General features: G+C 45.0%; 2 protein-coding genes across 12 annotated transcripts in view; both read right to left on the bottom strand.

Annotated features, from left to right (window-relative positions):
- Positions 1 to 15,744, bottom strand: part of ZNF385C (zinc finger protein 385C) — a 164,414-nt gene that overhangs the window by 42,377 nt on the left and 106,293 nt on the right. The window lies entirely within an intron of this gene.
- On the bottom strand, positions 6,709 to 13,582 carry LOC310662478 (uncharacterized protein C17orf113; the record flags this gene model as incomplete). Its single annotated transcript, XM_083409411.1, is given in 10 exon segments — positions 6,709 to 6,969; positions 6,973 to 7,109; positions 7,112 to 7,188; positions 7,492 to 8,117; positions 8,376 to 8,474; positions 11,006 to 11,128; positions 11,132 to 11,272; positions 11,274 to 11,392; positions 11,395 to 11,507; positions 13,578 to 13,582. Coding segments are annotated over 10 exon segments (1,701 nt in total).

Here is a 15,744-nt window from a genome sequence, read left to right as displayed (position 1 = left end):
GGTGGGAAGGCATTCCACAGGGTGGGTGCCACTACCGAGAAGGCCCTCTGCCTGGTTCCCTGTAACTTGGCTTATCGCAGCAAGGAAACCGCCAGAAGGCCCTCGGCGCTAGACCTCAGTATCCGGGCAGTACGATGGGGGTGGAGACGCTCCTTCAGGTATATTGGACTGAGGCCATTAGGGCTTTCAAGGTCAGCACCAACACTTTGAATTGTGCTCGGAAACGTACTGGGAGCCAATGTAGATCTTTCAAGACCAGTGTTATGTGGTCTTGGCCTCCGCTCCCAGTCACCAGTCTAGCTGCCGCATTCACATGCCATCCACATTTCAGCAGCACTACATCACGTCCACCGTGCCCGTTTGTGTTCTGCCAAACTGGTTGCCACGTGGAGCTGTCAAGGAGCTATATGCTTTCCCAGCGTTAGCCCTGGTAACATATAGAACCCAGCAGTGGTGAGGAGGCGGAGCCTTTATTGTTAATGCCTCCCATTTTCAATGTGACAAAAGTCTATGAGAAAAGGGGAGATAACCCGGCCCAGTACATAAGATGCATTCCTTTTACCTTCACAGTTGCCATTCACATCTACGTCAAAATGCAATCTACCATACTTACTCGAGTCTAATGAGGCATCGAATCTAATGCGCACCTCAATTTTCAGAACCTTGAAACCAAAAAAAGTATCTACTGACGAAATGTGAAGGTGCCATTGAATCAAATGCGCATCTCAATTTTCGCAACGTAATTTGGCCAAAAAGGGTGAGCATTAGATTCGAGTAAATACAGTATATTCTTGCAGTAAGAGCAAAATTTTACATTTGGATGTGATAACTGTATTCATTTCTAGAATGATTACAGCACACGTCTTGCTTCCTCAAAACATGAGTGTTTACTATATTGGACTCCAGCACATGTTAGCAAGGTCACGAGATTCAGTCCTTGTTGTTTAGTCGTTCAGTCATGTCCGACTCTTCGTGACCCCATGGACCAGAGCACGCCAGGCTCTCCTGTCTTCCACTGCCACCCGCAGTTTGGCCAGATTCATGTTTGTAGCTTCGAGAACACTGTCTAACCATCTCGTCCTCTGTCGTCCCCTTCTCCTTGTGCCCTCCATCTTTCCCAACATCAGGGTCTTTTCCAGGGAGTCTTCTCTTCTCATGAGGTGGCCAAAGTATTGGAGCCTCAGCTTCACGATCTGTCCTTCCAGTGAGCACTCGGGGCTGATTTCCTTAAGAATGGATGCGTTTGATCTTCTTGCAGTCCATGGGACTCTCAAGAGTCTCCTCCAGCACCAGATTCAGTCCTAGTTCCCAATAAGTCAGACTATAAGACATATGTGTCTAATGAGTAAGAATTAAGTACATATACTACATAAACTAGAAAACGTTATAGACATCCAGATGTAATGAATAGCTTAGTTATTCAGTAACATGTTTTTGGAGGGTAGATTCGATTGGATAGTGCACCAACAATATGGAATGAACTCTACTTCTCAGGATAGGCTGCTGACCTCAAAGTTAGCTACTTCAGCAAGAAGACTTCAAAGGGGGACTAGAATTCAGTAAAATTCAACTTGATTCCATTGATGCCAGACTCATTCAAGATTGAAGGTATATTTGTCACCTATAACGGACTGACTTCAAATGGCAAATTAGAATAGCAATAAGGATTCTTATCTTCCATTTTGGTTTCACACAGAAATGTGTCAGACTTACTGCAGTGCCACCTTCCATGCTCTTCTGATCCAGTATGCACCGATGGCAAACTTTTCCACCCACTATTTTTACGCATGTATGTACTGTATAGGGACAGGAGTGTGCATTGCACACATAACATGTTTCGACTTAGGACCAAATGGGCTCTGGTCCACAAAAACTCAGGCTGCGAAAACACGTTAAGCTTTTAAGGTGCTACCAGACTCTTATTGTTCCTTCTTCACAATGTGATGAGGAAGCAACAAACCCTTTTCCAATTGCCCTGGAGGAAGAGTTGGATATATTAAATAAACAGAACAAGCCATTCTGCCTGTGGGCATGGCTGTTGGGTGATTCTCTACTTCCCATTTCTAGGTCTCATTCAAAACAAGGTTAACCTTTTGGGTTATTTTTCAAGCAGGCCTGTGCTTCTTAGCCTGTCCTCTCCTCTCTCTCCCCGACTGCAATTTCTTGTCAGCGATATTCCAATGCAGCAGCTGTGGGATGTATTTTTAGCAGTTAATTTAGACACTCAATTAAAAGGATTTGCCTCAACAAGAACGGTGAGGTCTTCAGAGACCTGGATAGAATGACACAATCTTAGTGGAGACGAGCCATTTCCTTGCTCGGCTTCAAAGAAGGAAGGAGCCTGCTGGGTAAGGAGGTTGATATTAGTAGAAACCATCCTTTTCTCCGATTATTGCAAGCTGAGCCCAATGGCAGATGAAAGGGAACGAGGCCAGGTGTGAACACTGCACTGGTGCTTGGACTGACATTCTGCTCCAGGAAGACTCAGGGTTGGATCCGGAGATCCTCTTGTGGGAGAAATTGGTGGGCAGTTGATTTCCCCACCCTCTCCTTTCCTTGGCAGCTTCCCACATGCCCCCTCAAAGGCTCCTCCTGCTGCCATTGACATCTTTCTGCAGGGCCTGCAAGACAGAGGTGTTCCACCATGCCTTTGGCCAAGGCACAGCCTGACCCCCTCCTTTGGTTATCTTCACAGAACTCTAGCCCAATGGTTGCCATTAATTTGATTTTGAATTGATTTTAGAATGAATTGATTTTAGAATGCTGTATTACTTTTACTGTTGTTAGCCACCTTGAGCCCAGTTTCGGCTGGGGAGGGCGGGATAGAAATAAATAAATAAATAAATAAAAATAAAATAATAGTAATAATTATTATTTTGCAAGCTGGAGCAGAGTATACTGACTTGGATCTATAGATTAACATACAGAAGGGAGTGAGCTAGCTGAAGGTGACCTTCCCAACCCTGGTAGCTACCGAGAAAGGCTCTCCGAACAGTTGGGGGGGGGGGACCCTGTTTAATGGGGTGCACCATGGCATGGGGGCTGAAGGGGAACATAGCTGGAAAATCAGACAGCTGCTCCTGTGAGTGGCCTCCACCCAATTTTCTAGAATCTCCCCCTGTTCCCCAGCACTAAAGCCCACCCCATTCATTTTGCCTTGTTTTTGGAGTGTCCTCTTTAGTGCTACTCACCAGGTGGCAACTGTTTTGCATGGGTGGGAGGTGCTGCTTGCTTGTTCTTTGTAAGAGCGGAAGACTTTTACAATTTTTGCCCAGCATGCTTCATAACTGGATTTACAGTTTTATTGAATTTTATTAATTGAATGGCTGCAACTCCTGTGATTTTAGGGCTGGTGTTTATTTGCCTCCAGACCATCAGCTTTCACAGGCAATAGATGTGTCATTCTAAGCTGTGTCATTCTCTTCCCACCCCCTCCTCCCACCTCCAGAGAAGAGAATCATTGTTCTTTCCCTCCCAGGTAGGCGAAGGTTGCATGGAGAGTGATGGGGTGCCTCTTCTTCACAGGTGGAAATACACAAATGCACACACAAACACAAACTCATACAGCACCTTCCTACTGGGGGCAGCACACCACAGCCTCTGCTAAACCATATGAGAATCCTTGGCCATCATAGTGACCCCGAAACCTCCTGGGCCAGCCATGCACCACACTTCCTCCCTGCCGGCAACGTTCTCAAGCCATCCCCTTTGAACCAAAGTCTGACTGCCTACACTGGCAGGCCCCACAAAGAAAGGGGCTGGAATGGCAGAAAAAGGAGAGGAAATGGCACGGTGGGATTGCAAGAGGTTAGGTTAGAAGAAGAAGAAGAGCTTGGATTTGATATCCCGCTTTATCACTACCCGAAGGAGTCTCAAAGCGGCTAACATTCTCCTTTCCCTTCCTCCCCCACAACAAACACTCTGTGAGGTGAGTGGGGCTGAGAGACTTCAGAGAAGTGTGACTGGCCCAAGGTCACCCAGCAGCTGAATGTGGAGGAGCAGGGAAGCAAACCCGGTTCACCAGATTACAAGTCTACAGCTCTTAACCACTACAGCACACTAGTTATCTTCTTCCCTATTCGTGTTCTGCTGGCAACTGAAGACATCTCTCTTTAAGCAAGTTGTTGTTGTTGTTGTTGTTTTGTTCCTTAATTTTATTTATTGACTGCTATCTTTGGCTCTTTGTGTTCTTGCTCTCTGGTACTGCTTTTAGTCTGCCAATTGTGTTTTAAGGACAGGCTTTTGCTATTTTTGTGCTTTTTTTAAAAAAAAAATTATGTAAATCTCTTTGATTAACTTCTTTTTTGTTTGGGGGGGAGAGTGGGATTTAATACAATTTTGTTTATTTAACAAAATGTGTACACCAGTTGGTTGTAGAAAGTCCTCTAAGTTGTATACAAGCAAATAAAATTAAATGAATTGGAAAGGCTGTTTTAGGTCATGAGTAGAGAGGATTCCCAGTCCTGGAGTAAGGCTGTTTCCAGACAACCTGTTTATTGACTACTTATCCTGATTTGTTTGCAGGAGATTAGATGACCCCGCTATTTAAGAAGCATTCCTTCTACATTTTCCTGTTACCTTTCCTTGAAAAATAATAAAAAAAATTAAAACATCTGATCATTAGGGGGCAGAGGGTTTGTTTTGTAAGACCTTCCAATCAACTAAAACTCTGCAACCTGAATTTGCTAGTATGTGATCAAATCCCATCCAAAAATAGCAGCCTGGAAGTGCCCAAGGGTTCTGCTCCCAGCATGAAAAAGATCAGTGACAATTACAGAGACAATTATAGACGAGTTCATCCTTCCTCTCCACCCACACCTAGAAGGTTATGTGGGTGTCTCTTTCACCTTCCAGAATTTTGGAGAAGGGGTAGCTGGTATCTCATAGAATCATAGAGGTGGAAGAGACCACAAGGGCCATCGAGTCCAACCCCCTGCCAAGCAGGAAACACCATCAGAGCACTCCTGACATATGGTTGTCAAGCCTCTGCTTAAAGACCTCCAAAGAAGGAGACTCCACCACACTCCTTGGCAGCAAATTCCACTGTCGAACAGCTCTTACTGTCAGGAAGTTCTTCCTAATGTTTAGGTGGAATCTTCTTTCTTGTAGTTTGGAGCCATTGCTCCGTGTCCGCTTCTCTGGAGCAGCAGAAAACAACCTTTCTCCCTCCTCTATGTGACATCCTTTTATATATTTGAACATGGCTATCATATCACCCCTTAACCTCCTCTTCTTCAGGCTAAACATGCCCAGCTCCCTTAGCCGTTCCTCATAAGGCATCGTTTCCAGGCCTTTGACCATTTTGGTTGCCCTCCTCTGGACACGTTCCAGTTTGTCAGTGTCCTTCTTGAACTGTGGTGCCCAGAACTGGACACAGTACTCCAGGTGAGGTTTGACCAGAGCAGAATACAGTGGCACTATTACTTCCCTTGATCTAGATGCTATACTCCTATTGATGCAGCCCAGAATTGCATTGGCTTTTTAAGCTGCTGCGTCACACTGTTGGCTCATGTCAAGTTTGTGGTCAACCAAGACTCCTAGATCCTTTTCACATGTACTGCTCTCAAGCCAGGTGTCACCCATCTTGTATTTGTGCCTCTCTTACTCTCCAGGAAGGGAATAGATTTACTGACGACTTCTACCAGATGTGGGGAACCTTTTGTCCTCCAGATGTTGCTGAACTACAATTCCCATCACCGCTGGTCCTTGGCCATGTTTGCTGGGGCTGATGGAAGATGTGCTTCAACAAACCTGGAGGGCCAAAGTCATAACTTGCTTATAGCAAGTTGCGAGACATACAGGAAAGGGTTCTGTAAACTCAGAAAAACAGTGGCCTTAGGAGAACTGGGGACAAACCAGAAGACACATCCTTCCCTCTTTTTTCAGTAATAACAGACCCTTTCCAAATGCAGGAAACTCATATTGGGACTAGTTATACACAGAATTTGGAACCTGAAACTCAATGCAGTTAAGGATGGGGTAAGATGATTGTTTGCTGGGTAGGAAAAAAGTAGGTAGGAAAAAGCACATTGACCTTTAAGTACTTTAGTTTAAAATGTAAGGCACTCCATTCTCTACTCTGCTCCTCAGTCCAGGTAATTTCGGCAAAATTTAACACTTTCACAGAATGCTGTGGTTCAGTTCAAGTTGTGTTCCTAACATCCCTTTCTAAACCTTACTTGGCCTGTGCCATTAGAAAGTCCATTCATCTCATGCTTTCATAATGTTGTTGTTGTTTAGTCGTTCAGTCGTGTCCGACTCTTCGTGACCCCATGGACCAGAGCACGCCAGGCACTCCTGTCTTCCACTGCCACCCGCAGTTTGGTCAGGTTCATGTTTGTAGCTTCGAGAACACTGTCTAACCATCTCATCCTCTGTCGTCCCCTTCTCCTTGTGCCCTCCATCTTTCCCAACATCAGGGTCTTTTCCAGGGAGTCTTCTCTTCTCATGAAGTGGCCAAAGTATTGGAGCCTCAGCTTCAGGACCTGTCCTTCCAGTGAGCACTCAGGGCTGATTTCCTTAAGAATGGATAGGTTTGATCTTCTTGCAGTCCATGGGACTCTCAAGAGTTTCCTCCAGCACCATAATTCAAAAGCGTCAATTCTTCGGCGATCAGCCTTCTTTATGGTCCAGCTCTCACTTCCATACATCACTACTGGGAAAACCATAGCTTTTACTATATGGACCTTTGTTGGCAAGGTGATGTCTCTACTTTTTAAAATGCTGTCTAGGTTTGTCTAGGCTTTCATAATACTCAATGGCTAAAGTGAAATCAAACTTGTTGAGGGTTGGTCCATCAATGGGAATGCTGAAGAAGCCCTGATCTTCTTTCGAAAAGCCCCACTGGTCCTGCTTAAAGAGTTGCATTCCTTTGTTGATTTTCTCATACAATGCAGAGCCAAAAGGCATCACCGAAGCCATTGCAGCCAGGATGGCAAAGTCTGGGAACAATTCATGCATCTCAGAATTTCAACAGACCAGCTTAGCACAAAGGTCTTTGTAGGAAAGCTGGTTGAGGCTAAATACTACCTTTTTAAAGACGGGGCAGCCGTTCAGTGCTCGCTCGAGTCTCACCACACCGGAATACATCTGCAAAAGGAAGTTCAGTCATCCAAACCATAGCTCCCCATTTCCTCTAAAAAGTGAGGATAGCATTTGGGGTTAAATATGGTGGAGAAAGTGTTTGTGCTGTGAGCCAGTGTGGTGTAGTGGTTAAGAGCAGTAGTCACGTAATCTGGGTAACCGGGTTCGCGTCTCCGCTCCTCCACATGCAGCTGCTGGGTGACCTTGGGCCAGTCACACTTCTTTGAAGTCTCTCAGCCCCACTCAACTCACAGAGTGTTTGTTGTGGGGGAGGAAGGGAAAGGAGAATGTTAGCCGCTTTGAGACTCCTTAAAGGGAGTGAAAGGCGGGATATCAAATCCAAACTCTTCTTCTCTTCTTCTTATCATCTCCAGAGAAGTGCTACGGAATGTATCCTTTAGTTTGCACCACATACTCTTTAAGAAACTATCCTTGAAATGTTCACATTTTGTCAGGCGTGCCTTGGAACAGTCAGTCAATTCCACACCTTCGTCGCAGAACCAACTCCGTACATTCTGGTCCTCACAGTGGTGCTGCTCATTGAGTTCATTAAGGAACCCTTTGAAGTTGTAGCCATTAGTTTTGATCTGGTTTTGGAGGCTGATAATGGTGGCAGAGACCACAGGTTTCAATACGGAGAGATCAAAGTTCTTTAGCTGGAATAACTTGTTCAGTTTCTGGAAAACGGGCAAGGTGTCTGGAAGCAGCTTAGTGAAAGCGAGGGAACTGAATTTCTTCAGCTCCCCACAGAGACCAAATGCCAGCGGATATCTCTCTGACTCGGCCTCCAGCGGACACAACAAGGCTGGCCAAGAGCTGGCCTCTATAATCTCCACGGCTGGCAAGATGGCACTCCAGTGGATGGCTCTTGACCTTTCCATGTTTACTTCACAGAACTCAAAGACACTCTGCAAGTGCTGGATACGATTGTTTTCTGCTGTGAAGCTGGCACACAGCGGGTAGACAGCATCCACGATTTTGGTGCATAATCTTATATCTAAGATTTCCTTTGATGCCAGCAGCAGACCACTCCACTGGTGAGAGAGGGAGTGTATCTCAGTGAGAAGAGGAAAGCTGGATTTCACCTTAGATCCCACACCACAGTGTCTGTGGGTTAACAGGGAGGAACCTCCAGAGTTTCAGCCATGCAACTTTCATGGTTGGGTTGGCTTGCCTTGACTGCTGTGTAGCCCTCACTGTCTGGAAGCTGAATGATGCCAAGGAACACGATGGAAGTTTGGCCTTCATGAGGGGAACTGGTGGTGTTAAAAAACAGCAACAAGGTTTCTTCATTCCAGTGCATCCAGCGTCTCTTCCACCACTAACCAAATGAAAGGTGAGATCTTCAGCCTAAGCTTGTCTTCATTGTGTAGGACTTTGGCAATGGCTGTCTGGTGTCAGACAGATGAGGACCAAAGTTTGGGGGGGACAGAGTGTGTGTGGGGGGGGAATGCATATATGAATGCTTAGAACAAGTTTCAACTTGCAGAAAACTCAGGTTCTTTAGAAATTAATTGAGCCTCTTAAAAATATGTAAATTGTTAACAGGAAAGAGAAATTTCTTCTTTTTTGGATCTCTGATTTCGCTTTCCTTGATGATTTTCGGCTATAGGCTCATCCACACTTACATTTTGCCCCGTGCTTTCTAGCCACCTTAGTGCCTAAGCACCCCCCCCCACCCCCCCAGTGCTTTCCCCACGAAAACTCACTCTTTAATGCTGAATCAGAGCAAACAGCAAATTGGGTTTTCCATGGTTTGCTGTTTGCTCCTATTTGTCAGTAAAGAGTGAGTTTTTGTGGGGAAACTGGAGAAACCCACCTACAAAAAAGCACTCAGACATGGGCTTTATAGCACGGACCTGTGCCTGGAAATGTGGCATAAAATGATGTCTGTTAGCCCTATGCCACAGGGTCCTGTGACCATGTTGCCTCCCCTTTGAAAGGTCTTTTGCCATGCTTAGGGCAAAAATTATGATTGCCAGCTAAACCTTCTTTGGTTTGTGACAATTATATCTAGCAGAGGACGATACCAGTTTGCACACACTGAGAACCACTACTTGGGGTATGCAGTGATCCCTGTGGGGCAAGACGACATGTCACCCCATTTCTGTGATCCATACAGGAGCCATTAGGAGACCCAATACACTCTTCTCCCTTCTCAATATACTGATCTTTATTTCACAGGCTCAAAATATCCAGGTGCACTGTGGATTGATTTATTTTTTTAAAGGGGGGTAATTACTTTCAGAAAGCATGCCAGCCTTGTGCATCTCACTACCATGCAAAAGCAGGATTGTCCAATTTTGTATGAACTTGTCTCCATTTGCAAACCAAAGATTGGCCATTATTGCTCATTTCACCAGTTCCTTCCAGGGAACGCTGCTGCAAGGTCTGGGTGCATTTCATTCCATTTTGTTGAAATATTTTAATTACTAACCCTACCCCCTCCCTCCTTTCTTTTTCTTTTCTTTTTTTTAAGCAAAGTCTGCAGGATTGTGTGTGTGTGTGTGTGTGTGTGAGAGAGAGAGAGAGAGAGAGAGTGAAATAGAGAGAAATCTAATTAGCATGTTTATCTTCCATAAAACAGAGACCCTTATTTATGCAAAACAACTGGCAAACGCTCAAGATCAGGCAAATTAATTTGATTTTAATAGGCATGAAATGCTGGTAAAATTAAAAGATTTCCCCCGTTCTTCCTCTTCCTCTGAGCTCTCGTTGCTTTGGCTGGGTGACTATGTTCAAGGACTAGCTGAGAATGTGGAAAAAGAATTTGCTTTAAAAAGGAAACCTCCGTAGCCTATTATGCTAATTTAAGTTGCTTTTCTCATTACAGGGCTCAGTATTTAACTATCATGGGCCTCTTATTTAAAAAGAAAAAGTCTCATTTTTGAAGACTCTTTACAGTTAGCAATTCCTCTCTATGAAACTGTTAAAAGCTTCTGGTGTAGGCATATTTAGATAATTTAGAACCATTCGAATTTGGGTTCAGGTCTGGCCATGGAACTGAATTGGCACTGGTCTCTCTGACGAATATTCTCTGTAGAAAGGAGGACAGGAACAATGTGACTTTGCCCCTGTTTCTTGATCTCTTGTTGGTTTTTGATACCATCGATGACGGTATCCTCCTGGACCGGATCCAAGGAATGGGAACTGGGTGAACTGTATTACAGTGGTTCCAATCCTACCATTGGGGCGATGTCCAGAAAGTAGCATCAAGAGAGTGGTTTTCACCCCAACTTAGGACAAACCCATTGAAATTAATACACCCTAGTTAACCAGGTCCATTAATTTCGGTAGGGCTAATCTGAGTGTGACTAACAATGGATACAACCCCTCGTCTCTAACCCTTCTAGCAACGTAAGCTAAACTCTGTATTTTCCCATCCCTCTCTAGCAATGCCAGGCATACTGGTTAAGAATATGGGGATTATGTATATATGAATTCACGTGTGTGTGTACAGTCTTTTTCTGTAATAAATGTTTGTAATAATAATAATACTAATAATAGAATTTTTAAAAGAACATGGAGACAATACTGGCCTAATCTTAACAAGGTTGTTACAAGGATTAATACTCCAAAGTAAATGCTAAAACGTTATCACTGCCAGCACCCCCCCTTTTTTTTTGTTTCCCGAGTAAGTAAAAAAAATCCTAAATAAACTGAAGCTCAATAAATTATGCAAAAGAAATTAATGCCAAGAAACCTTTGTTGCCCATTTTATTCCAATCACAAAATCTGGGTTTTCTAGGCAAAGATTTTGGACACTTCTGGAATACAGAATGTGTATACTCTCCCTGACACACACACACACACACACGAGGGAGGGAGGGAGGGAGAGAGAGAGAGAGAGAGGGAGAGAGAGGGAGGGAGAGAGAGGGAGACCACTTCAAGCAGTGCACTCAGAGATATACACCTGTGTTGCCCAGATGCCGGTGGAATGGCAGTATCTGCTGTGCTCACAGGTCAGCAGTGCTGGGCAGAGACTGAACTTCTGCAGCTCAAGCAAAGAGGAGTATTTCTCATTGGAAACTTCCTCCATGGCCGTTCAGTTGACTGCGGTGAAGACAGCTACCTTGATGGGGCTGACTTCCGCTTTGACATCTGAATACAGCTCCTGGCGGCTTTGCACCTGTGTCTCAAAAGCCAACTGCTCCCTGTTGACTGCCAGGGCCTGCCGGTGAGCCCCCTGGGGTGACATGATGCAGGAGGGCACAACGCTGGAAGTTATCTGTGCCCACGGTGAAGGCCTTCTCAGCTTTGAGGTGCTTGTTTCTCAGAAGGGCCTGGCGGCACTTGTTGCAGAACATAGCTTGCGTTCATAGTGAAACTGCAACCAGGTGAATTTGTGCTTCCAGTGCTCAATGAAATACCACTTACACTTCTTATTTGATTCGGATGTTTCCCAGGCGGCACCATAGCTTGCTCTTGGGCCGGGGAACCAAACACTATGGAGGAAGAACTGAACTTTTGTTTCCCTTGAAGGAGGAGAAGCAGCCTTTTACATATAATTTAGAAAAGAAGGCCTATTTATCACTTCCTTGGTTTGACTGGAGACGAACGATAAGGGGGAAAGGGATTAGGGAATTGACAGATCTTGTCCAACTTTTCCAGTTAGCTATCTGATTGAATGGCCAAAGGCATCAGACAGAGAACTATGCATTGTGAACAAACAGAGGACACCCTTGGAGCAGCCTTTTACAGAGGAAGTTGATCGGTGCCTAGGTGTACTTAAGCCGTATCATCAGCCTCTATTTTATTTGACACTTGTTGTCCATCAGGGTTGCTAATCTGTGCTCCAAAACATGCAAAACTAGATTCGGGGCAGGGGGACAAGGAGGAGTGAACCACTGCAGGCAGGACCCAGTGAAAACATTTCGAGCAAAATGAACAGGGTAATGAACAGGTGCTGCACAAGAGATTAGTAGTGCCCTTGAGCAGGTCTCGTTTCAAGGGGAGTTGCCCACGGAGCTTCCCGCTGGATTCTATCCCATAGTTAGCATCTGAACGATTTAGGAAACTAAAGCAGCCAACAAAAAATTGTGCGTGTCTGAACCTCCAGAGGTTTGAGTACAGTTAAGGAATGTTAAGGAAGTGCTTGCCCCAAATTCTGCATGGAGAAGGAATGAAGGACCTGAATTAAGCTTCATCCCATGCCTGCCGAATCACAGATTTCTGCACCAAGAGCTTACTGCTGTCCAGCAGCACATATTTGAGAAGGACCTCTCCCCTGAAGCAATAAGCAGCATCTCATGCGCAGCACCATTGATTGCCTCATTTCAAAACTGAGAAGATGTGGATTAGGCTGCTTCCATATTATACTTCACTCTGGCATTTTACCATTGTGTTGTTGAGAGTGTATTAATTTATGGTCTCTGTGTGTGGTTTGGGAGCTGCACAGTCAGGGGAAAAACAATGTTGTCCAGGGTTGTAAAGACTGCGGAGAGAATAACTGGGTGCACTCTCCCCACCTTGGATCAAATCTATGCTTCCAAGTGCCATAAGAAAGCTGCAGAGATAGTGTAGGATAGCACGCACCCAAGAAATAATCTCTTTCAGCTTCTGCCTTCTGGAAGAAGGTACAGGGTTATAAAGACTAGGACTAGCCGCCTGAGAAACAGTTTCTATTCAAATGTGATTTTGGTTTTAAACGCAGTGTAAGGTAGTCTGTATGGGAGTATATTGTATTTAATTATGGGGTATCAGAGTTTTTAGGGGGCTAACCAGGCTGGGATAGCTGGAATAGCAGACTTGTTGGTTTCTGAGTGTCTGATGTAGATTTTCAATTTCGTTGTTCTGTATGGGACAATGACAATAAATATTATTGTATTGTATTGTATTGTATTGTATTGTATATCGTATCATTAGGGCAGCACTTCCATAGGGTGCTCAAAAACAGTGGCATAGCCACCCCTCTCCCATTCACTAGTACCTATTATTACTTAGATCAGGCGTCGGCAAGGTTTATCTTGCCTGGGCCAGATCAGTCCCGCAGAGATCCCTCCGTGGGCCAGATGGTGCGTGCGCGCAAGCCCACGATTTTTGGCGTCTGCGCATATGTGATTTCCAGCACCACGGAAGCGAGGCCCCATTCTTTGGTTTAGCGCAGCGCACGAGTGGGCAGCTCGGTTTGGGGGTGGCTCGTGGGCCGGTCAAACGACCTCTGTGAGCTGCCTCCAGCCCATGGGCCTTAGGTTGCTGAGCTCTGACTTATATGCACTTCCCCTTGTAGTCCTGCTGTTCCTGAGGCAGTTGATACCTGGAAGCACCCCATGACTCTTCCCCTGACCTTGAAGATACTGCTTCTCACAGTTGCGCTCAACAAACCCTGACCCACAAAATGGGTTCATAAGTTTAACATTTCCATTCACCGAGAATGTGTTTCTAAAACGTATGTTTAACATCAAGACATTTTATACTGCCGTGAAGAATATCTTTTCAACTCTGTTCCAGGTATGCAAGTAGCATCACAGGGTAGCATCATAGACTTGACTAACGCCATGAATTTAAACATATCTGCTTAACTTGGCTGCTTTTATCTTCAAGAGAGGGAGGGCGGTGTGGCCCTGTTTCAGAACATGCTCCTGAAAAGTATTTGGGACCACATTAGCTATCTGCTGAAAATCACTGCCCCTTGGGTGCATTAGCTTGGCAGGAACAACAGATGTTATGTTCACTGCCCATTACACAAGACTGCGGATGTCACAATTCCACCACGAAAGTGCAGAAATCTGGTGCACAGCAAGAATCTCAGCCTCGATCCTTTCTTTTTAAAAGCATCATTCTAGCCTTCACGGCTGCACAGTCCAAAAGTATAAAGGCAATGCTTTAGCCCAGAGTGGTGGAGGCTGAACAGGATTTCCAATGGTTGCCCCGTAACGTATTCTTGTTTTAAACGTTTTAGCCCGATTCTCTGCTAATCACAGCATCTGAAGTGGCTGTGGGATCCAAGACATCAATAATAGCAAAAGCAAAATCAGCCATGCATAATAATGCATAATCACAGGTTGCACACAACTCACAGATTACTGCTTTCCTTGAGTCCAAAATTTAGATATTTTTTTTTTGCTTCTATCGTAAGAAGCACACAACTCTCCCTATAAAAAAAGCTGAACCCTATTTCAGACAGGAGCATCTGAAAAAGATCCTAACAGAGAGTGGAAGAAATGACCCCTCTTCCATTGGAGATAAGGATGCACAAAGGCTAAAGTAAGGGTCCTACTTTGTTGTATGTTCCAGGGGGAGCCCTGGCACAGAAAACAAGAGTCCTTGGGCTCAGTTCAAGGGTCAAAAGGAGTGAGAAAAGGGAATCGAGCATTCAAATGACCTTTCTAGCTGAAAAGCAGGGAAGACTGGAGGATCAATCGGGGTAGACTATAAGCTGCTAGGTAGGAAAGCTTGCAATAGGTACAAGATGATGACATCTATTGGACTGTTAAAATATTGTATATGCTGCAGAAAAGTAAGAAAATCGGTTTCCCGCTTCAAGCAGTATCTCGGGATCAAACTATAAATGAAGCTGGAAGATCTGGAATCAAGTACGGTGGTACCTCGGGTTAAGAACTTAATTCGTTCTGGAGGGCCATTCTTAATCTGAAACTGTTCATAACCTGACGTACCACTTTAGCTAATGGGGCCTCCTGCTGCCACCGCCACACGATTCCTGTTCTCATCCTGAAGCAAAGTTCTTAACCCAAGGTACTATTTCTGGGTTAGTGGAGTCTGTAACCTGAAGCGTCTGTAACCCGAGGTACTGTTGTGAGAGGGGTTTTGCTTTTGTTTTTTGGGTGGGGGACCCTTTTCTTCTCAGGTTGTTCTTGTGATGACTCCCCCCGCCCCAAACCACCCTGCTGCCTTACCACCCACGTTGGCAAGAGCAGGTGAGACACAGGTGAGAGCTGGAAAGCAGCTGTGTGGGGAGAGGTTGATTACAAAACGGCCCACAGGAGAAGGATTAAACTGCCTGCGGGGCTGCTGCAATCCAATCTGAAGTAACCCACCCCCCACTTCCTTCATTACAGCAAAACATGGGGAGATCAACTGTGGATCTCCCCATGCCACATGCAGTTTGGCCCCACAACAAGATTAAAAAATATGGGCAGATTCTGCCTTTTTCTGACAACAGCTCAGGCAAAACTTGCTTCTCAAAAGGATCTGAAAACTCCCCCCTTTCTCTGACACACCTCCTTTATGACAGATGCATACCGTAATTATTTTTTTTTTTTGCAAAGCTGACACTGGAAAACTTCGTTAATTAAAAAAAAAATAGTATGCAGGAACAAGACAAAAGTCACAATAAAACGTATACACCCACATTTCATCCATTCATCTCCTCTCCCATCAGAAGTGTACAGTCGTACCTCAGGTTACATACGCTTCAGTTTACATACGCTTCAGGTTACAGACTCTGCTAGCCCAGAAATAGTGCTTCAGGTTAAGAACTTTGCTTCAGGATGAGAACAGAAATCGGGCTCCAGCGGCGCGGCAACAGAGGGAGGCCCCATTAGCTAAAGTGGCGCTTCCGGTTAAGAACAGTTTCAGGTTAAATACGGACCTCTGGAACGAATTAAGTACTTAACCTGAGGTACCACTATATTCCCAATGCGTTTGATCTGCAAAGTCTGCAAAGGATGCATCACAATTGTCTTACCCGCAGCCCAACAA

This window comes from Podarcis tiliguerta, assembly GCF_965153285.1.
Source record: "Podarcis tiliguerta genome assembly, chromosome: 13".
Classification (NCBI taxonomy): domain Eukaryota; kingdom Metazoa; phylum Chordata; class Lepidosauria; order Squamata; family Lacertidae; genus Podarcis; species Podarcis tiliguerta.
This window is presented reverse-complemented; position numbering and strand designations above follow the sequence as displayed.